The 23,553-nt window shown below is 37.6% G+C and overlaps 2 protein-coding genes across 5 annotated transcripts in view; one reads left to right on the forward strand and one right to left on the reverse strand.

Moving 5' to 3' along the window:
• The window catches only part of SMC4 (structural maintenance of chromosomes 4), a 39,165-nt gene extending 26,046 nt beyond the window's left edge, over nucleotides 1-13,119 (forward strand). The window contains exons 15-24 of the mRNA XM_081086777.1: nucleotides 40-116; nucleotides 797-949; nucleotides 1,977-2,103; nucleotides 4,798-4,987; nucleotides 8,739-8,883; nucleotides 9,139-9,312; nucleotides 9,963-10,145; nucleotides 10,294-10,526; nucleotides 11,119-11,302; nucleotides 11,958-13,119. Of these exons, the coding sequence (XP_080942903.1) occupies nucleotides 40-116; nucleotides 797-949; nucleotides 1,977-2,103; nucleotides 4,798-4,987; nucleotides 8,739-8,883; nucleotides 9,139-9,312; nucleotides 9,963-10,145; nucleotides 10,294-10,526; nucleotides 11,119-11,302; nucleotides 11,958-12,110 (1,619 nt within the window). The 3' untranslated portion in view covers nucleotides 12,111-13,119. The remainder of the gene's footprint in view (nucleotides 1-39; nucleotides 117-796; nucleotides 950-1,976; nucleotides 2,104-4,797; nucleotides 4,988-8,738; nucleotides 8,884-9,138; nucleotides 9,313-9,962; nucleotides 10,146-10,293; nucleotides 10,527-11,118; nucleotides 11,303-11,957) is intronic.
• TRIM59 (tripartite motif containing 59) lies at nucleotides 1-23,398 on the reverse strand. Of its 4 annotated transcripts, none has more exons than XR_013995688.1 (3): nucleotides 23,301-23,397; nucleotides 22,327-22,404; nucleotides 1-139 (listed from the first exon to the last, which is right to left on the reverse strand). XR_013995688.1 is itself a non-coding variant. In XM_081086778.1 (3 exons), exon 3 carries the CDS (start codon nucleotides 16,714-16,716, stop codon nucleotides 15,508-15,510), a length of 1,209 nt encoding a protein of 402 aa, XP_080942904.1. In that variant the 5' UTR covers nucleotides 16,717-16,719; nucleotides 22,327-22,404; nucleotides 23,301-23,398; the 3' UTR covers nucleotides 14,388-15,507. The 4 variants fall into 4 exon arrangements, 2 of the variants coding, with proteins under 2 accessions (XP_080942904.1, XP_080942905.1); XR_013995689.1 differs by lacking the exon at nucleotides 23,301-23,397 and adding an exon at nucleotides 22,509-22,829; XM_081086778.1 differs by lacking the exon at nucleotides 1-139 and adding an exon at nucleotides 14,388-16,719 and having other exon boundaries at nucleotides 23,301-23,398.
• Nucleotides 23,399-23,553: the final 155 nt, after the last annotated feature.

Genomic DNA, 23,553 nt, shown 5'->3' on the forward strand with positions numbered 1-23,553 from the left:
GGAAGACATCTCAGTCTGACTTCTGTCCTCTGTTCTCAGGTACAATGACTGGTGGTGGAAGCAAAGTAATGAAAGGAAGAATGGGTTCATCAGTTGTTGAAGTCTCTGAAGAAGAGGTCAGCACATTTTATAGTCATACCTTTTAAAAAAAAAAACAAAAACAGTTTTATTGATGTGTAGCATACATACTATAAAATTCAACCATTTTAGGTAGTATTCACATTTTGACAGATTGAATTTTCTATAATTAGATGTAGGATTTTATGTAAAGCCCTTTAAAGTTCTAAAAATAAAACTAATTAGAAAATATATATGCTCAACATATTTTTTCTATTACATTTGAATCATGGCTATTTCATAATTTATTTAACCATTTAACTTTTTTTCCCCACAAAATCATTACTGCATTACATAGTTTTTTCTATTTCAAAATAATTCTTTAAGGTATAAGTATAGTAGAGACTTCTGACCATATTTCCAAATTTTATTTCAAAATATTTTATATGCCCATAAGTATATGAAAATGTCAAAATGTCTGTGAAAAACTGCCATGTTCTATTTATACCCTCAGAATCTAGATGTACTTTTTTCTTCCTTATAAACATAGTTGTCCTGGATATCTGACTTTTTCCAATGAGTTATGCTTTCCTTCCCCTCCACCCCCCAGTATTTCCGTATTTTCGATAGTTTATATTCTTTCACTTAAGTATTTGCATAGGGTGTCTTGTGTTGACTTAGTTGTTAATCTGAAACAACTCTTGTAGAAAACTTATTTCACTGGTACTCTTCTTTGTAGGTAAATAAAATGGAATCACAGTTGCAGAGAGACTCTCAAAAAGCAGTACAAATCCAGGAACAAAAAGTACAACTAGAAGAAGCAGTAGTTAAATTAAAGCATAGTCAACGAGAAATGAGGAATACACTGGAAAAGTTTACTGCAAGCATCCAGGTACTCTTATCAGTATTAGCTGAAACTAGTGGAATTCAGTAGTAATTTGACAGAAGCATTTTGCTGTTTGCTTACAGTTTTAAAATATAAGGGAGGAAGGGAATGGATCTCTAGGTGGAGGATCTGTCATAGTGTTGCTGTAGCCATAGCCATTCCTGGTGTCCATTTGTACTCTGCAAAAATGTAGCTTTCTTAACTATGTGACCCTTTACTTTCATTCTCTTTTCAAAGTAGAATGTCTCTTAATTATAAAAAAGCAATGCATGCTCTCCATCTTCTTAAAAAACAAAACAAAACACAGTTTTCAGGAACTACTCAAAAGATATCACCCTCCATTTTTATGTATATTCTTCAACTTTTTAATATTAACACCTAGTTTGCATGCATGTTTATGTATATGATAAATATGGATATGCATATTAAGTACACATATGGAATTTTAATGAGTCATACTAACTTTTCACTTAAGAAATTAGGGTTTTCTCTCTAGGCCAATGAAAATTTACGTTGTTTGCAATTGTGTTAGAGCCTTTTGTTTATACAATTTTAAATGTTTTTATGAATACTGCTATTTAAAATACCCTTGTTACCTTGTTAGGTATACCTTCATATACTCATCCAATTATTTCCTTAGGGTAGGTTCCTAAAAAATTAAAATTATTACTCAGTATGTGTACAGTGGTTAAGGCATTTGTTGCATAAGGCCAAAATGACCTCAGAAAAGATGGTTATAATTACCTTTCCAGGTCTTAACACACTAGGTATTCTTCAGTACATTGTAAATTTACTACTCTAATATACTAGAAATGACATTTTAACTTGTCTTTGTAGTGAATTTGCCCATGATTTTATGTGTTTGTTGGCTGTTTTCATTTTTTAGATAAATTGTTCATATTTTCTGCTGTTTTTCTATTTGTATGTTGTCCTTAAAGTTTTTAAATGCCGTTTTTTGTTAATTCAAAATATTTAAAGGAAATGTTGATTCTGGGTTAAAATATTGACCTTGAATGTTAAAACTGTTCTGTAGCCTTTATCAGAGCAAGAGAAATATTTGAATGTTCAAGTTAAGGAACTTGAAGCTAATGTACTTGCTACAGCCCCTGACAAAAAAAAGCAGAAATTGCTCGAAGAAAATGTTAATGCTTTCAAAACAGGTATGTTTACAGAAACAGACCTTTTTGTTGTTGTTGTTGTTTTTAATGTTTGAAATTTTTAAAAATTGTAGTTTGTCATTTAAAAATAGCGAGTCAGTGCTCTATGGTTTCTATTGTCTAATCTTCAAAGAGTTATAAAGTAGTATTAAGGTTAAATAAATAGTATTAAATTGAGAATTATATTTGACAGATAAAAAACCCAAGGCATAGAATGGTTTATATAATTTACCCAAGGTCACATAGCATATGGTGTTATAAGAATTCAAGGCAGTCTGATTCTAGAGCCCATGCTCTTAATTTTATATATTTGTATACTTTGGCCCAGTGTTCCCTGGAAACCCTTCAAAATAGTAGTTATTTTTGTCAGTGATTTTCAACCTTTTTCATCTCAATGGCACACACAAACTAATTACTAAAATTCCACAGCACACCAAAAATATATTTTTTTTGTCCACCTGACAACGTAGGTATAATTTTTTTTTATTGATTTTAGAGAGAGAAACGTCAGTACTATTTTGATTCATTTACAGCAGACAGCTATTGTGTTGGCCTTTGTCATTTTTTTATTAGATAATCTAAGGGAAAAGAGGTCAGTGCCCCTGACTAAATAGTCAAGTATTGCATGTTTTTAAAAAAACCTGTGGCACACCACCTGGGTTAAGGAAAGGATTTGGAGAAACTAAAAAAAGCACACAGGAGATAAATGTGTTTTTCTTCACATACATGAAGAAAACCAGTATTTTCTTGAAAACTTAGGAAAAGACTTTTTCTTCCAGAACCTTTTTTTCTTGTGTACAACATGTAAGAAAGAGAATTCATAGGCTTCTAGTCAGAGGTGGCTTTGATATTGAAATCCCCTGATCATGCACTTGAGCAGCCCTGCTTCTCTTTCCATGCTTACTTCAGTCACACATGAACAGATGATTGCAGAAGGAGGGAATGGTGGGTTATGATAACAGGTTCCTTCCTGGCTTACAGTATCTTAGCTAGTGGCCCCAGCAAACAGTGTACCTTCATCGAACTCTCAAGATAACCCGTTACAGTTTGGTTCGTGAGCCAAGGAAGGTAAATACGGATTGTCCATCCCAAAGAAGTAGTTGGGGTAAAGTTGAAACAACTATGCAAATGCCCCAAAAATGAGAGTTTTCTCCCAAAAGAAAAAGTGGTAAAAAAGATGTTAGACAGATGTCCACTATAGTCTTTTGTTGTGTGTAGTCATGTTTATCTGCATTTTTAATATTTTAAGGCATTCACTCAGCATCTACTAAAGTCAATCTCTTCAAGAAGCTCACATAACCCGTTACAGTTTGGTTCGTGAGCCAAGGAAGGTAAATACGGATTGTCCATCCCAAAGAAGTAGTTGGGGTAAAGTTGAAACAACTATGCAAATGCCCCAAAAATGAGAGTTTTCTCCCAAAAGAAAAAGTGGTAAAAAAGATGTTAGACAGATGTCCACTATAGTCTTTTGTTGTGTGTAGTCATGTTTATCTGCATTTTTAATATTTTAAGGCATTCACTCAGCATCTACTAAAGTCAATCTCTTCAAGAAGCTCACACTGGAGATGGGGAAGCAAAATAACATATTGCATACTTTATCGGGTGGTGCTAAGGGATAAGTAAAACCGGGATAATGGACAGGGTAGGGGTGGGGGAGAAGGCAGATAGACACAGTGGTTAGACAGGCCTTTGCTAGAGATATTTGAGCAGAGACTCAAAGGAAGTATGAGTGCTAACCATGTGGATATTTGGGACAAGAGCATTCCAAGAAAAATGTAGAAAAGTACAAAGGCCCTCAGAGGCCGGTGTGTGCCAGAAATTTCTAGGAATACAAGGAAACCAGAGTGGCTAGAGTAAAAAATGGAAGAGTCCAGATAATGTGGAGCCTGATAGGCCAGATCTCCAAGTGAAATAAAAAGCATTGGCGAGTGATATACAGGGAAGTGGTGTAACCTTGACTGGATTTTTCCCCTTGCATTAGGTTTTGGATCTATTTTTTGTTTTTGCAAACACATTGGCGTTAGCTTTCGATGCCACACAAAAGAGTGCCAATTTTATCCTATCTCCCCCTTTGTTAAAACACATGGAGGAGAACTTAGGTTAGCAAATAAAATAACCACAATTTGTTCACCACTGGCAAGCCTATTGAGCACATAGTCTAAGCATCGGTTCTCAGTCGCGACCCCTTTGGCAGTCGAACGACCCTTTCACAGGGGTTGCCTAAGACCATCCTGCATATCAGATATTTACATTACGATTCATAACAGTAGCAACATTACAGTTATGAAGTAGCAACGAAAATAATTTTATGGTTGGGTCACAACATGAGGAACTGTATTTAAAGGGCCAGAAGGTTGAGAACCACTGGAAAAACATTATGAGACCAATAAGAGGCAAGGAAGTACCCTAAGAAAAAGTTGAAAAGATCTTTGAAAAGAGCTTGAGAGCATGAAGCCATTAAGAAGTAAATGGGTCATGTTCAAAGCTGAGCCATAGAATTTACCATGTGTTGTTATAACACTGTTTGTCTTGACATGGTGTGTTTTAGGGGGGGTTTTTGAGGTGCTTTTTCCTAGATGTCTAATTTCTTTTAAATTCATTACGTTAAGTCATATTGACTGAAGAAATTTACATGTAAGTAGTGGTGTTTGTTAACCTAGAAACATGCATTAAGTTTTCAATTTTTTTTAATTTCAGAATATGACAATGTGGCTGAAAGAGCTGGTAAAATAGAGGCTGAGGTTAAAAGATTACACAATATCATCGTAGAAATTAATAACCATAAGCTCAAGGCCCAACAAGACAAACTTGATAAAATAAATAAGCAATTAGATGAATGTGCTTCTGCTATTACTAAAGCCCAAGTAGCAATCAAGACTGCTGACAGGTAGAGTATGCATAGTACCCTAACCTGCCTTCCTCTTCCCTACCTCAACATTGGAGAGGAGTTAATGATTTCATTTTATTTGGGGGGGGGGGGGGGTTGTTTGTTTGTTTGTTTGTTTGTTTTTGGTAATCCTCCAGGATATTTTTCCATTGATATTTAGAGAGAGTAGAAGAAAGTGGGAGAAACAGAAAAACGTCGATGTGAGAGAGACGCATCAATTGGTTGCCTCCCACACACACCCTGACCAGGACTGGGATCGGGCCTGCAACCAAGGCACCCTGAAGTCTGCAGGTCAAATCAGCTAGGGCGGAAAGGGGTTAATATTTAGTGTGCATTAAATTTTTCTGTTACTGTGCAGACATGTTGCCTAAAAGGACTTTAGTGAGGAGAAAGCTATGCTAAACATTTGTCATGTGAGCAGTTTTAAAAAAACACACACACACACACAGATACATAGATATTCTTGGCAAAGTGTAGTTCTGTTACCTCCCCAGCTGTTGTGAGGACATAGAAATTAGTTTTATTTCTCTGTTAGTGATTGGATCTAGGTCTTAGAAGAAAAGTAAGAGATAAAAATGAGAATGAGAGGGGAGAAACTAAGATGGCAGCATAGATAAACACCGGGAAATAGTCGCCTCCCACAACAATTGAAAATTAGCCCAAAGGACGGAGCAAACATCGTCCAAAACAACAGGAAGGCTGGCTGAGTGTAATTTCTACAACTAGAAGAAAAGAAAAGCACGCTGAGAGCCAGAGGAGCTGCGGAGGCTGAGTGCAGAGGTACGGCGGCGGCTTGCGCGCGCGGAAAGGGGGTGGCACCTGAGGACGCGGCTGTCTTTTTGAATCACAAGCTCCCGACTGCTCTGATCTCCGGTTCCGGGAAGTCTCTGGGGACCCAGGTCTCATACGGGGAGAGGCTGCTCTCTCAGGCGGCAGCGGGCGAACTTGGGGGCAGATTTCCCTTGGAGGTGCTTGCAGCCATTGCCGGGACACTGAGACACGCGACTCCGGGCGCGGAGAATCAGCCATAGCTTCTTTCTCCGGCCTTTGACTCCCTGAGACCCCGCCCCACCCGGGCTGCGGCAGAGGCTTTTGCATGTGAATGCCCCAGAACTTTGCAACCTGATAATTACCTAACTGCAGCCGGGCCAGCCAGACCCAGAACTTCCAAGAGAAGGCCCAAGGCCCCCGCAGCGGCTTGCATTGCTTCACAGCTGAGCCTCTTCGTAGTTCCTGCTGTGTGACCTCAGGCAGGGGCTGAATTAGCACCTCCTTAGAACCAGGAGCCACTGTACCCAGTGGTCAGAGGGGGACCATTCTCCCACTTCAGACACAGCTGCTTCCCACAGCCAATTGGCCTGGAGGTCAATTCCTCCCAGTGATCCTACAACAAGCGAGGCACCAAGAGTGCACCAAGAGTGTCCACCCCAGGTAACTGGGGAGGCTGAGCCACTGGGCCCTACAGGACACCTGGCACGCAGGCCACTCTATCAACACAGGGAAGCAGCCAAAATGCGGAGACAAAGAAACAGGTCACAATTGGCAGAAACGGAGGAGGCCAGACGACTGGATATAGAGTTCAAGGCCACGTTTATAAGGTTTGTCAAGAATTTTATGGAAACCGCCGATAAATTTAATGAATCCCTCAAGGAGTATGGTGAGACCATGGAGGTCATGAAAAAGGACCAATTAGAAATTATGCATACACTGACTGAAATAAAGAATACTTTACAGAGCTCCAACAGCAGACAAGAGGATCCCAAGAATCAAGTCAAAGATTTGAAATGCAAAGAAACAAAAAATACCCAACCGAAAAAGAAAAAAGAAAAGAGATTCCAAAAATATGAAGATAGTGTAAGGAACCTCTGGGACAACTTCAAGCGTACCAACATCAGAATTATAGGGGTACCAGAAGGAGAGAGAGGGCAAGATATTGAAAACCTTTTTGAAGAAATAATGACAGAAAACTTCCCCCACCTGGTGAAAGAAATGGACTTACAAGTCCAGGAAGCGCAGAGAACCCCAAACAAAAGGAATCCAAAGAGGACCACACCAAGACACATCATAATTAAAATGCCAAGAGCAAAAGATAAAGAGAGAATCTTAAAAGCAGCAAGAGAAAGACAGTCAGTTACCTACAAGGGAGTACCCATCCGACTGTCAGCTGATTTCTCAACAGAAACCATGCAGGCCAGAAGGGAGTGGCAAGAAATATTCAAAGAGATGAATAGCAAGAACCTGCAACCAAGATTACTTTATCCAGCAAAGCTATCATTCAGAATGGAAGGTCAGATAAAGAGCTTCACGGATAAGAATAAGCTAAAGGAGTTCATCACCACCAAACCAGCATTATATGAAAAGCTGAAAGGTATTCTTTAAGAAGAGGAAGAAGAAAAAGGAACTCTTACCATTTGCCACAGCATGGATGGAACTGGAGAGCGGATAAATACCACAAGATGTCACTTATTTGTGGAATATAATGAACAACATAAACTGATGAACAAGGACTGATCCAGAGATGGAGAGGCATTGATTGGACTGTCGGGCCTTGGAGGGAAGGTAGGGGAGGGTGGGGGCAAGGGGGAAAGATCAACCAAAGGACTTATATGCAAGCATATAGGCCTAACCAATGGACACGGACAACGGGGGGGTGAGGGGGTGAGCGGGGAGAGGGGGGGTAGAGGGTACACATATGTAATATCTTAATAAAAAATATTAAAAAAAAAAAAGAGATAAAAATGAGATCTCTTGGCAAAACTGCCTTGGTAACCTACGTTCTTAATTGTATTATTCCATTGTCCCAGATCACAAAAAGTTTATCCATTCATAGATCTTTTAAAATTAATTTTTAGATTGCTTATTGAAATGTTTTTAAAATAAAGCTAAGTATGTATAGAAAGTATTAAAATGTAAGCAGCTATTGCTTATCTTAAAATTAAAAAAAAAACTAATTGCATATTAATTATCTGGTTTTTTCATTATTCCAGTGCCTTTTACTTAAAGGCTCTAATAAGCCATTTGTTAGAATGGAAGTTTGCCTAAACACATTTGTTAACATAGAAATAACTATTAAGGGAAAAATAGTTGTTCCTCCAGGTGTGTTGCCCAGCCCCTCACCTCTACACCCCTTTAGAAGCACCTTGTTGCCCTGACTTGAACTGGGAGGTAACTTTTTTTCTTTTTAAATCCTTACCTGAGGATGTTATATTTATTGATTTGAGAAAGAAAGAGAAACATTGATTGGTTGCATCCAATATGTGCCCTGACCAGGGATTGAACCCGAAACCTAAATAGATATGTGCCCTGACTGGGAATCAAACCCGCAACCTTTTGGTGTACAGGACAATGCTCCAACCAATTGAGCCACCCAGCCAGGGTGAACTGGAAGGTAATTTTTATTTGAATGTGTAGCTTTATGGGTATAGAGACTTAAGTTATTCCAGTCTGACAAGAAAGTAACAAAAGAATATACTCTAACTTTGCTTTATAGTGTAAGATTGGATGATGCTAGAAGCTTATATAAGGAAGTTTCATTAATTTGTACTGAGAGTTTAATAAAATATACAACATTCCACAAGTGTATGTATAAACTTAAAAACTAGTTTAGGGGTGGTTTTATAAATTGTAAATTTCAAAATTTGTAATAGAAGCATTGCATTAATATGTCATGAAAAATTCTTTGGTAGATTTTCAGAACAGATTAACAAGTTACACATGACCACATTTTTAACATATTATTTTGCTTGTTTAGAAATCTTAAAAAAGCCCAAGACTCTGTCTTTCGCACAGAAAAAGAAATAAGAGATACTGCGAAAGAAATAGGTGACTTAACAGCAGAGCTGAAAAGTCTTGAGGACAAAGCAACAGAGGTCATAAAGAATACAAATGCTGCAGAGGTAAGACTCAAGGGAGTTTAAGCAGTTGGATATATGACATCAATACCTTGCATAATAATTGCTCAATAGATTAAAACTTATAACTATATTAACTTGTATTTATACAATAAAATATAAGTACTGTATTGTAACTTTTGAATAAATAGTTTTAATTTAAAATAGAAGGGGCTTGGGGCGATTTCGGCTTTGCAATATGAAAATACCTGTTTTTTATTGGGGAAAGCCATATATGTAGCAGTTCTTCTTGGTTTTTAGGAGTCCTTACCAGAGGTCCAGAAAGAACATCGTAATCTACTACAGGAACTAAAAGTAATTCAAGAAAATGAACATGCTCTTCAAAAAGATGCACTTAGTATTAAATTGAAACTTGAACAAATAGATGGTCACATTGCAGAACATAATTCTAAAATAAGATACTGGCAAAAAGAGGTGAGATTGTTAACATTTATTTAAAAATAATTTTAAGCCGAAACCGGTTTGGCTCAGTGGATAGAGCGTCGGCCTGCGGACTGAAGGGTCCCAGGTTCGATTCCGGTCAAGGGCATGTACCTGGGTTGCGGGCATATCCCCAGTAGGAGATGTGCAGGAGGCAGCTGATCGATGTTTCTCTCTCATCGATGTTTCTGACTATCTCTCTCCCTTCCTCTCTGTAAAAAATCAATAAAATATATTTTTAAAAAATAATAATTTTAAAGTACCCTTTATGAAAAAGGGTTGTGTGTGTGTGTGTGTGTGTATGTATGTTTGGGGTATATTATGATTCTTAATTCATGATAAAATCACATCCCACGCTTATAGGTTACATTAGGAACAATATGTAGTAATATTAAATACAGAAAAATCTGAGTAATTTTTAGTAGTCAACATTTTCACTTACGGGCTGATTTGGAAATTTAACAGAATTTGGAACGCTACAACTATTTTTCTTGAAGTCCTTTGAAAAGTAGATACACAGATTAGTCACAAACCCTTGGTATATGTTGTTTAGGTAGATAGATAAGTTGTCATATTGTTTTGACTCTAAACAATGAATGGTAGTACTGTGCCCTCCCTAACTCTTCATTTCATTGAACTTTTAGATTTCAAAAATATCACTGCATCCCATAGAAGACAATCCTGTTGAAGAGATTTTAGTTCTGAGCCCAGAGGATCTTGAAGCAATCAAGAATCCAGATTCTATAACAAATCAAATTGCACTTTTGGAAGCCCAGTGTCATGAAATGAAACCAAATCTTGGTGCCATTGCAGAGTATAAAAAGAAGGTATGAATAAACTATTACTGAATCATAACCAAAAATTCTTTTTTCATTCTCAGCCTAAATTGTGATCTTTGATTTTATATAATTAACAGTGTTCTCATCTCAAATTTAAAACTGAATATTTATTCTCACAAAAATACTCTTTTCATAGGAAGAATTATATTTACAACGTGTAGCAGAATTGGACAAAATTACTCATGAAAGAGATAATTTTAGACAGGCATATGAAGATCTTCGGAAACAAAGGCTTAATGAATTCATGGCAGGTTTTTATATAATAACAAATAAATTAAAGGAAAATTACCAGATGCTTACTTTGGGAGGCGATGCTGAACTGGAGCTTGTAGACAGCTTGGATCCTTTCTCTGAAGGAATCATGTTCAGGTTTGTAACTAAATGCTGAGTTTTGGATCTTCCTATTATATCACACTAGAGGCCCAATGCATGAAATTCATGCAAGGGACTCAGCCCTTGGAGCCCCAGCTTCGTCTGAAGGTCATTCAGCTGTCTGATCTAATCAGCATATTACACTTTTATTATTATAGATAGCTCTATACTTCCTCCAGATTCTTAGTATTTTTTTTTAGGGGTGGGATATGAAGAATAGAAAATACACAACTTGTTCTGTTAAGTCTAAATACTAAATTTATTTACATATTGTCAGCTTTAGAGCATAAATTCTGTGCAAACAAATATTTAATTTTACACATCTTTTTCTTAAATCTTAGTCATTTAAGTTTAACATCAGGAATGTAAAATTGCAGAGTAAAAATTACATTGGAAATGGGGGGAAAATCGCAAAGAAGTACTTATTAGCCTGCTGGTTTAAATCTTAAAATTTTGGTAGATGTCCCTAAGGGTTCATCCTCCAATAACAGTTTTATAAAATTACCCCAAAAAGTTTAGAATTGTAAAAAGCAAGTTAGAAATTCCTGAGGAAGGTAGTTATGGACTAACAAGATTTTCTTTATTTCAGTGTTCGACCACCTAAGAAAAGTTGGAAGAAGATTTTCAACCTTTCAGGAGGAGAGAAAACACTTAGTTCATTGGCTTTGGTATTTGCTCTTCATCACTACAAACCCACTCCCCTGTACTTCATGGATGAGATTGATGCAGCCCTTGATTTTAAAAATGTGTCCATTGTTGCATTTTATATATATGTAAGTAATCATTTAGAGGTTTTTTACCCTAAAAATTTTACGGGTTCATCAGATATTGCACATGGAATTCGCTGACTTACCATATTGTTTTTTTCCAAACTGTTCTGTGTCCTGGGGTGTCAAAGGAGGCAAAGTCCTTTACTTGAGCCAAATATTTCCATTTTGGGAAAGTGAAATATAAATTAATAATGTAAATTAGTAGCAGAAACACAGCTAGAATCTTCTGTCTCTGCCTAGATTTTTTTTTTTTTTTAATTTCAGAGAGGGAGAGAGATAGGAACATCAATGATGAGAGAGAATCATTGCTACCTCCTCCATGCTCCCACTAGGGATCCAGCCCACAAACCAGGCATGTGCCCTGACTGGGAAACAAGACTATGACCTCTTGGTTCGTAGGTCTATGCTCAACCATTGAGCCACACTGGCCAGGCTACATCTTTTTTTTTTAATCCATTAAGACTTCTAAGCAACCATCCGTCCAGAAATCCTCAAATTCCTCTCAAATCCAAATACTGTTTCATAAATTATCCCATCATTCCTGTTCATTTTAATTGTCAATATTATGTTAAATTTATTGCCTAAAATAGAAGCTTAGATGTTTATGATGTACCTTTTAATACTTTATGTTTCTAACTTATTCTTTTTTTCTCTTTAGGAACAAACAAAAAATGCCCAGTTCATAATCATTTCTCTTCGAAATAATATGTTTGAGATTTCAGATAGACTAATTGGAATTTATAAGACATACAATATAACAAAAAGTGTTGCAGTAAACCCAAAAGAAATTGCATCTAAAGGACTTTGTTAAACTTGTTTATACTGAAGATTCGTCGAAGCGAATCAACATAGACTCGGTGTATTATATTACTGATTTTTCTATTTGTGTAGGATTATAAACTGTATAATATTCATATTCCTAAACTTGACCGTGTAAACTGGCTTCTGTTTTATGCTGTTACAAGTCTAATAAAATATCCTGCCTGCTTCTAGGAGATTGTAAGAATCTGATAATTTTGTAAGCAGCAGACTATGGAGAAAACAAGATGCCTGGAGTTCAGGTTACTGCCCTTCCCCCCCCTATTGCTACCAGCAGAGTTAAAAGAATGTTAGTTAACATTCAAGTTCTAAACTAGTTCATGTTATCAAGATTCAACATACTCTCATGGACCTTTGACCTACAGTGGAAAAACTTGCCAACTATTAGTTTATAAATTCCAAAGGCATTCCATTTAATTTACTAATTTAGACAATCACTATTACTCAAATACTGGGGGCATATTTTTTTATGAGTCATTTTTATTTATAAGGGTGAGAATTTAGTTTATATGCTTTCTAAAACTTGGTGTTTAAAACACTTGCAAAAGGGCCAGCAAACTGAGAAAGTCTGAACACGACCAGGATATTGCATACAGTGACAAAAAGAAATACCCGCTACAGTTGCTTCATAAAAAGAATGAAATATATATGGGTTAATGTCTTCAGTGTAAATGGAAATTAAGACGGAGGATTGTTTTTGCCTGCCCATTGCCAGGGTTTGGAGCAGTTTTTGTTTGACGCTGTATTAGCTCAAGAAATAGACTACTGGAAATCAGTTGGCAACCATTTGGTTTTCAGAAGGAATATTGGTATTGAATCAGAAGTCTTTGTCCTTACTGTTCAATTTCTAGATATTGATCCTGAGGACTTAATTAGCTCATTATGCAGTAAAGCATTATTTAGGTACTAAAAATCCAACAAAGGTCTGTATCATAACATAGCCATTCAAAATGTAAATAACATTTGTGTGCATTTAAATAAAGATCTGAAACTCAAGTGTGGTCATTTGTTTTTTAATTTTATTTTCTTATATTTTTATTTCAGAGAATATGGAGAGGGATAGATAGGAACATCAATAATGAGAATCATTGATCGGCTGCTGCCTGGACACCCCACATGGGGTTCAAGCGCGCAACCCTGGCATGTGACCTGGTTCATAGGTTGACACAAAGCCACTGAGCCACACAGGCTGGCCTGTTTAATTTTAACTGCACTGGGGAAAGGCATTGCCTCATTTGGATGTGTCTGGAGTCTTGGAAGCTTGCTATCCAGTTCTCCTACAAATGAATCTTGAGAGCTTTGTTTGGAGGCTCTAGCAGGCGAGCAATTACTTGTATACCCCTTGACAAAAACTGGTTAAACCCGGACAGCTTCGGGAGAGAGACACATGGAGTGGTGAGAGAGGAAGGAGACACCCATCACCCATGCCTAGCTAGCCAGATCAGCCGAATCAACCCTGCTGATTAATAGGGTGACATGTCACAGCCTGGTCATTCGTTTTCAATCATGGAAGGGAAAAGTAACTCAGGCTATAATTATAACCAAGTGCTTTTACATTAGTGAGAGTAGAGGTGAGTGGAATTAAATATTTTATTACACTTTAATAACTAAAAGTGCATGATACCCACCCACAACCCATACGAAAACTCCAAAGTTACCACTCCTGAGTTTGAGTGCCTTAAGACAAAAGTAAAATACAAAGAGTTTATTAAAATATATACTTTTGTTATATGTGAAACTTAGAAATATTTTAATATACACTTCAAATTTTACACAATTTCATCTTCCCAGTAAAAGTACAAAAGAGAACAGCATGTTTAAGAATCAGGCATAACTTGGAGATACTGTGGGTTTGGTTCCAGACCACCCACCACAATACAATAAAGCGAATCAAACAAATTTTTTTGGTTTCCTAGTGCATATAAAGGTTACGCTTATGCTACACATAATTGCAGTCTATTCAGTATGCAACACCATTATATCTTTTAAAAATACCTTAATTTAAAAATGCTATATTGCTAAAAAATGCTAACCATCTGAGTTTTCAGCAAGTTGTAATTTTTTTGGTGCAGATAAACTTGACACAGGGTTGCAACTAAACCTTCAGTCGCAAAATAAAAAACCAATGTTCTGCAAAAGTTCCATAAAACGAGGTATGCCTGTACTGACTGTATTCATGTATACTATATAAGTTTTGTCCACTAAAAACTGGCAAGAGTCCCCCATATATTACATGGCTTTGAACAAATTTTTTGTGGTTTTTCATCTAAGCAGGGGTGGGGGGTCATACCTACTTCACAAATGTGAAATTAAGTATTTGACACATTTCAGTGCTTATGAATATTTTTACATGTATTTAAAGCTACATGTTTTTTGTGTTGTGACTAATGCTTTAATCAAAATCTCAAATGTTCTTTGCCCACACAGGAGTTAATTGTGTGAGGTATATTATGATGCTGGTCATAAAGAGACCTAGCCAGCCATCTTAGTGTTGGCTCTCTTTTAAGTAAAATTCAAGAAAATAAGATTAAATTGGTACTTAGGCATTAGCATAAGAGAATGGCAAAAAAAAGTAAGTTTTTAAGACAAATACAGTTAACATGTTGACATCTAAGTCTAATGAGAACAGAATACGTAACGTTTCGAAATTTTTATCCAAGAACTTAGTTGGCAACTGAACACTACACTAAAGTTAAATATAATCCTAAAGGAACACAAACCACAGAATACTTTCTTAGAAAATGTTGCTGTTTGTTCTCTAACAACACTTAAGATTTCCAAAAGCAATAGCTTTATTAGAAGTGAATGTTGATAAACAATTTTAAGGCTCTTAAATCCATCTAAAACAATGTGTGGATCTGGTTTATTTGATCAAAAACATCTTTAAGCAACCCCTTATCATTTTAGACTTTGCTGCTTGATTTTAAAACCTCACCATCTTTATTTGCCCATGCAAAAGAATCAAGCCACATCAAAAATAAGTGCATAGGTACTTAACAGATTTTACCATCTTTTTTTCTAAAAGCTATGTATGAAGAACTGCCAAGTCAATCACTACAGCCATATAAACGCTAAAAGACAATATTGGTAAAACAATGTTTAAATGCCACAACAATATAAAGTCAACCTCTCAAATCCATTAAAAAGGATAGTACTCAAATCAACTAGATTTTATTCTAGTTTTCAGACCAAAAACCAGAGACACTGCTTCATTTCTGATACATTTCTATCCAACAGAAACATGATTTAAAATATTTCTATATATTTGTTGCAATTCTAATAAAGTTTAGTTAGCTATTTTACTCATCCATGAAACCCATATTTCTCCATTTAGCAATGGTTGTTAGTCCCTGTTTAGAAAAAGCCTATTTGAATTTAGATTTGCATTTTCAACGAAAGACTATTTTCCACATGAATTCCTTCAGTAAATGTAAAGTGTGATATAGCATATCCTTTAAATTGTGCAGATTGTTAGATAAACTTTGGTAAACAGATATAGAGACTTCAGAAAAACACAATGAAGTATTTTCATTTAGAAAGATTATTATGTGTTGGTTAAAAAAGAGGATCAACATCAGTATCACTGAAATTATTGTAACTGTAACAATGTTTAGAATCTTAAAAAATTCAACTTCCTTTTCATCAGCAGGCCAGGAACATGGCATCCTGGTTGAAGAAATTTTCATTTCAGGAATGAGAAGTTTCTTAATTTGTCCAATTTCTGTTATGCTCCAATCTTCTTTCAATACTTGGCTTACTCGAGGATAAATTTCAATACGCTGGACCTCGGGAAGTGGACTTTGTTTCAAGACCTGCACACGCTGACGGACATCATCAACTTTTTCAAGAAATTTAAGTGGGGACTCCTCTTGTAAAGATGTTGTCAATGTCATTAATTCAAGCTGCTGCTTCCTCATGTCTCTTATTCTTTCAATTTGTGGAGTATATTCTTGATTAATCAGATTGCCAACATCAGAGAGAGCAGTTAGGAAGTTTTTTTTTTTCTGTTCTAATATATCACTAAGCTCCTTAAAATACTGGAGAACAACTTCTTTATCACCTTGGACCACTTTCTCCGAATGAGATTTTTCTTCTTCCAGCTTTTCAATAAGACAAGTAAGGTCTGTCCAGTGTGTGTCAGTTAACTGTTCCAGCAGTTTTTGTGGCGTGTCCTTCTCTTTCAGATAGGCACTTTGAAGATCATCTATAGGATGACCATGATGTTGGCCTATGGTAAGGCAATGACCACAAACTAATTTTTTATCTAGTAGACAGTATACATTTAAGGGTTGCCTGTAATGTTCAGGGCAAGTGACAATATCTGGATGATCTTCTTGCTGGTACTTTTCAATAATGGCCCTTAATGCAAAATTAACAGGTAAAGATTCAATACCAGTTGAAGCAATTTCAATAATACTTCTGCAATTAGGGCACTTTAGTGGAATTCGTAATGGTCTCCATATATAAAAGTTACCAGATGCCTGAAGAACATTTTCCAAGCAGTTTCTACAAAATGTATGAGAGCATGGTAGTACACGGGGATCTTCAAAAATACTATAACAAATGGGACATGTTAACTCGTCCTCAAAATTGTACATTTTCTGTCAAGAGAAAAAAGTATTTTAAGTCTACATATAACAAAGATAATTGCACATACATAAAGTCTTAGTTGTTACCCTCCAAAGAGTTAATATACTGTACTTGTCATTTAAAAGAGGATAATTAAGGTATTTATTAAGATTTTTCTAATTTAATGCGATATCATCTTTAAGAGCAAAACAAAACAATTCTAATTTCTAATGCTTCAAATTAAAGTTATTTAAGTTTGTTCCTATGTAATGAAGATTTAAATTCGGTCTTCTGCTGAAGTCTGCTTAATGGTTATAACTATTCTGTGAAACTTCCTACATTCTAAAATGCTAAAATAAGTTAGGCTTAGCAAAATTATATTCTTAAATTCAAAAGAATTCATGCTCTCAGCTCAACCACCGTTTCTAAAGCAAGTTACTAAATTTCTCTAGTAACTCTTATTATAAATTTCTTATTTCTTAAACTGGACGACTGGTGTGCTTACATAGTGTAATACTCTAAAGTCATTTTATGTTTTACTTATTTGTAATTTTGAAAGCACGTTCATTAAAGCTGGAGACAGTGCAACAAGGAAGGCTTAGGATAGAATAAGCAACAGGAGAGAGTCTAGGCGGGGCTGCTTTGACTCTAGAAATGTCAAAGTAATTTTAATTTGAAGATTTAGAAGAGAAAAACATTTTTTAATTGGTCCTTGCAATAAAAATCAGTTTCAAAAATGAAGTGTAGTAAAAAAAAAAAAAATTACTGACCACTAGAATATGAGTGGTAAAGAACACTATTAGTCATCTCTCCTTAATGCAAGAAGCTGAGTGATAGTTCAGAGACCCTCTTTGACACAAGTAACCTGACCTCTTAGCAAGCTATTATTGACATTTCCAACAAGCCTACAGTTTTGCACCTTATCACCTTTTAATACTCCTTTGTACCTATCAATGCAAGCCACAATCTCAGGTATAGAGAAAAATCAAGTCACACCACTGTTTTAAGAATTTTGAAAAGCAAAACAAAAAACCCAATGTCATTCAGGTAATTACCAAATCCTCCTCTATAAAAAGATTAAAAAAAGTTTGAGAAAACAAATTATACTTTCGCCCTGGCCAGTGTGGCTCAATTGGTTGGGCATCATCTTATGCACCAAAAGATTGTAGGTTCTATTCCCAGGCAGGACACATGTCCAGGTCAGGGCACATGCCCAGGTTGCACACTCAATCCTCAGTAGGATCAATGTTCCTTCTCACATCGGTGTTTCTCTCTCTCTCCTTCTTCCCACTCTCTAAAAATAAAAAATAAAAATATTTTTTCAAACAAGAAATTTATACTTTTCATAAACATAAAAACCTCTTTAGACTTTTTAGCTCTATGCTCCTTTCACCATTTTCAAAATCAAATTCTTATTCATGCTTCAAATCTCAACTTAAATCCTTATCTCCTGATTAAGTGCCCTGTTAATCTCAGCTAAACTGCTGTACTTCCCCTTCACAGCATTTAACTGGATTTTATTTTGTTACATTTTTCTATCCACTAGAATGTAAACCTGCAATGAGGACAGAAATTGTGTCCAAAGCACAAAATGTGGCACATAGTAAGCATTCACTCACAAGTAAACACTGCTTCTTAAGCAGTGGTTCTCAACCTTCTGGCTCTTTAAATACAGTTCCTCATGTTGTGACCCAACCATAAAATTATTTTCGTTGCTACTTCATAACTGTAATCTTGCTACTGTTACAAATTGTAATGTAAATATCTGATATGCAGGATGGTCTTAGGTGACCCCTGTGAAAGGGTCGTTCGACCGCCAAAGGGGTCGCGACCCACAGGTTGAGAACCGCTGCTCTTAAGACACGAATGTGAATGCCAGATCTTAGTTTTTTGGTTTCTTTAAAACAGCAAAACCTCTACTCTTAGGAAAAGCTATAACAGTTGAGTACATCAGAAAACACACTCCCTTCAGACTGACCAATACTCAGAACCCTAATCAACCAGGATGTGTCACACAGAGACCAAGCTTCACTGTGAAACATTCCAGGAAACTAACGTAACTGGCAACACTAGAGATGACACTCACTGCACACAAATTCAAGTGAGGATGTGTTGGGGCAACTTTATGGCTCTACCCTGTATCTACAGAGAGCTCTGAAATCATACAGAAGCACCAAAGAAAACAACACATTTCTCAGAGTATTTCAGTGATGTCATGAAGGGACAGAACAGCAAGTAACAAGGAATAAGACTTGAGAGGTGGGAGTATATTCAACTTAGATTTAATATTAGAGCTATTTAATGCTTAAGTACAAAAATTATCCTTGAAACAGAATGCAACCTTTCCCTCCAAAGCCCTATATTTGTCAAAAGCTACAAAACATTTTCTAAGACCCCATTTAGGGAACCCAAAAGCTCAACTTTCTTTCAAATGAGGATATTCACGACAATACTGTAAAGAAAATATCTCCTGAGCTCATATAAAAATGGAAGCAAATATTATGGTCTCAAAGTTACTTCAATGATATGTAAAATTTTAAATAAAATTTCATCAGAAATGTGTGGAAAACTTGAAGATACAGAAATCAAATTCTACTCTTGGACTACCTTCTTCTTGCTGATTAAGAACTAATTTTATGCAACAAATTCATGAGAAGTCAGATACTGAGAAGCAAGCCTAGTTGACAATAACTATAAAACCAGGGACTTTCTGACTCTGGTTGCTGCCTGAGAAACAAAAGATAGATACAGCTGGTTATCACTGAGAATCTAGTGCTTCCAGAAACTAGTATGAAGTTTTATGCACCAGAAATGTTCCATAACCAGCCTAAACTCTTAATGGGAAGAAAAGGAGCAAAAAACTTTAGGCTATGTATATTTTCTAGGATAAATATGTTAGATTTTAGTTATGCTGTATGTATGTAACAACACTGGACCCTATAAGACAATGAATCAATGCCTTCAATACAGGGATGGGCAAAAATATATTTATAATAATAAATAATTCAATAATTAATGAATAAATAATAATACAAGAATAAATGTCTTTTGTGTACTCACAACTGTAAACCTACCTTTGCTCCACCCTATATTCTCAAGGAAAAAAATGGCTTCCAACCTAAAATTCTATACAAAAACTAGAGGCTCAGTGCACGAAATTTGTGCACTGGTAGGGTCCCTAGCGAATGCCGGCCAGGTACTCCCTCCCTTCCCCCAGCTGGCCCGTCCCCTGGTTGAACTCCCAGACAAGAGGACAATTTGCATCCTACACTTTTATTATATAGAAAACTTTTCAATGTTGACTAAAATAGTTTTGACATGAGAGTTCTCAAAAATAAACACGTTCCCATCCTCCCTCCCTCCCTCTCTCTCTCTCTCTCTCTCTCTCTCTGCTCTCCACCATATGAAGACCCAGCAAGAAAATGGCCATCTGTAAACCAGGAAGAGAGCTCTCACCAGAGCCCAACTGGTGATATTTTGATCTTAGACTTTCTAGCCTCCAGAACTGTGAGAAATAAATGCTTAAGGCACCCAGTCTATAACAGCCCAAACTAAGAAAATTATATAATTATATTGGGGGGAGGGAATATGAGAAGGAAATTGCATTTAAGCACTAAATCTTCCCATATAAGAAGTCAATGCATACCTATAAGAGAAAAATCAAGAAATCACATAAAAGGCCTATTATTTAGAAATACTTTAAAAGAAATGAAAGTGCTTGCTTCTGGAGTGCAGGAATCAGGAGTAGAGAGAGTGAGGGCAGAGAGCTGCCCCCCCCCCCTTTTTTATTCTTCATTATAAACTTAAAATGCTGCTGTTTTAATTTCAACTACTAACATGCAATTAAAAATATAATAAAATTTTAAAGAAAAAAAAATAAAGGCAATAAATACTATAAACATCCTGGCAGAAAAGTAAGATACCTAAAAAAGGAGCACAGGAACATAATGATCTCCAAATTCTCCTCGGGGAGACTGTAATTTCCAAAGATGGCCACAACAACTATCATCCACATATGCTCTTCTGTAATGTGACTTCGCTGGTACTCCCCCATCAACAGATGAATTCTATTCTCCCGCCCTCCAAGCCCCCCCAAAAATCTTGACAGGACGTGTGTGACTGCTCTGACCAGCAGGACACAGTACAAGTGACGCTGCAACAGTTCTGGGTATGGCCCTTAACTAGCCTGATAGGTTGCTGAGAGAGACCCACTGGAGAAGCAATGAGGTGTGTCAACATGTAAGTGAAAGAACCATCTCGGACCGCAACCAGCCAAGTCTTCAGATGTTGGTTACACCTCAGCAAATACCCAGAACATCGCCAAAGCAACAGGAATGCTAGAAGACAACGTAGCAATGTCCACAGGGTCTGGGAAATAACAGGACCTTAGAATTCTGTACCCAGCCAATATGTAATTTACTGACGTGAAACAACAATAAAAACACTCTCAGCAAAATCTATAGGGTTAAAAACAATTCTAGAGAGCATAGCTGAAGCCATACACCGTCATTACCAAAGTGACATACTTTCATTAATCCAATATAACATGCTCTTTTCCTCCAATGAGTACTAAAAGCCCAAGAAAAATTGATAATTAGTTCAAGATTTCCTGCTTCTGTTTTAAAAGTCACCAAGAAATATGAATATAAAAAAATCTTCTCAGAAAGACACCTGAGGCTACATCATCTAGTAACAAATTATTTCACAAATTTCTTGTGTTTAAGTATCAAAAACACATTTTTGAATTTCTAAACTTTTTATGCAGTCTTTCTCCTGGGGACTGATTTCCTATGGAGTCTCCACAATGTCTAACCAGCCTGTTATGGCTGGGCCAGCACTGACAACAAATGATGGAGAATGAAGCAGTACCAAAAATATCACTGCCATTCTCCCGTGGAAACAATATTTGTAAGCTTTAATTCACTAACGCAGGGGTCCTCAAACTACAGCCCGCGGGCCACATGCAAATACAAATATTGCATTTGTTCCCGTTTTGTTTTTTTACTTCAAAATAAGATATGTGCAGTGTGCATAGGAGTTTCATAGTTTTTTTCTTTTAAACTATAGTCCGGCCCTCCAACGGTCTGAGGGCCAGTGAACTGGCCCCCTGTTTAAAAAGTTTGAGGAGCCCTGGACTAACGTGTTATTGCCTTTCATCTCTAAACATGAGTGGTAACGAAACACTCACTCCACTTTACAATCACTAAATATTTACATTATAGTTAGATGACTTGCTCTAGGACGTACAGTGTGAGTCAGCTGTAAGTCTGGAAAAGTGCCACCACCCAGATTGGGGTTCACATCTTTGTGGCCCTAACTGATAACAAGCACATTTCAGGCAATTAAAGGCTTACTTTAGAAATACTACAATTCTGCCTCCTATACACGTAGGTTAAGTTTTTAAAATATTTTCGTACATATAAACTGTACAAAACAGTAAAGGATCACCATAACTCTTTCAAATTAAAAAAAAAAAATCCCATCGTCAGATCTAATTTTAACTCTGCACATCTGTACTGTTTTCCTGCATTCTGGCATCAACCTGTTTCCCCAAACTAAAAAGAAGTGATGCAATTTAACCAGAGAGTAAAATTTTTCTGAAAATTTATTTTGTATTCACTTGCTCTCCCAGAGCTTACCTGCTTTGTTGGTCTTCTAGTTTGGAGACTGAAGCTATTGTATCTTGTCCAACTTTTCCAGATTCTTTTCTTGTTATTCTAAAATCAAAATAGTTTTAATGTTTCAGAGGTTACATTCTAAAAATACACATTAAATAGGACACCACAAGAATGGTTTCTCTCTCGCTGTCTTTGATGTTTACCTTCCTCTTGCCACACTGTGTTTTTTTAAAAAGTAGTGAAAAACATCACCAGTTGCTGCAGCAGCAGGCGCGGTATCATTTGTTCCTTGAAAGTCCCAATGCTCCTGGGCCTCTTTTCTAACGTCAAGTCCCTTCCGAGCCCTAAGGAGTGTCAGGGACCCTGGTGACGGGCGGGGGCAAACATTCGCGGCCACTTTGGGTCGCTTCGAGGTCAGCAGACAGGAGGCATCCACGGCCCTGGACGGCGTTGCCAGCTTAGCGCTGCAATAGCGACTTCGGCGGCTCCATCACGGCGCCTGTTTACCTTCCCGCTCTGCCATCAAAACAGTACCGGGAGACCCGGGGTCGCGTTCACTTAATGCACCTCAGAACTGAGGGTGCACGTCTGTAAAATGGGCACAAATACTCCTCCCCTGGTGAGTCCTCAAAAGAACCTCGGACCAAAGGGCTCAAAACAGCAGTGCCCCCCCTCCCCCTCCCCCTCCCCCTTCCCCTCCCCTTCCCCTTCCCGGAGGCAGACGAGGAGCCTCCGGGCCTCCCTCCCGAAGTGCCTCCGCCGGCTCGGCTCCCGGCCCCACCCCGGAGGGCCGCTCCCTCACAGAGAGGCGGTTCCGTGCTGGAGAGAGGAGGACGAGCTTCCCGAACCCCCAAACGCGGCCGGAGGGAAGAATAGATGCGGGCCCCCAGCCCACTCCCTCCATCACGCCCCTCCACTCTCCTCCACACACACGCAGGACAGCAGCCTCTGCCCCAGGGAGCGGAGAGGGGTCCAGCGCCGCCGCCTGCACTCACCCGGCGAGGGTCAGACAGGCAGCCTCACGAGCCAGAACGGAGCTCGCCGGCCTCCACGCGGTCGTCGAGCACTGCCTTGCTTCCCCGCCCTCCGCCCTGAGGGCCTCCAGGTGCCCAGACGGGGCGGGGCTTCGCGGAGCCTCCGACGCAGGTGCCGTCTCCCGGCAACATTCAATTGCGGAGCGTCGGCCAATGGGAAAGCGCGCGGGGCCGCCGTTCGAAAGTAAACGGCCGACGGCGCCTGCGGAGGCGG

Source organism: Myotis nattereri (genome assembly GCF_964212035.1).
Source record: "Myotis nattereri genome assembly, chromosome: 3".
Lineage (NCBI taxonomy): Eukaryota > Metazoa > Chordata > Mammalia > Chiroptera > Vespertilionidae > Myotis > Myotis nattereri.

Coding starts and splice junctions, on each gene's coding strand:
- TRIM59 (XM_081086778.1), bottom strand. CDS start 16,716: ATGTACAATTTTGAGGACGAGTTAACATGTCCCATTTGTTATAGTATT.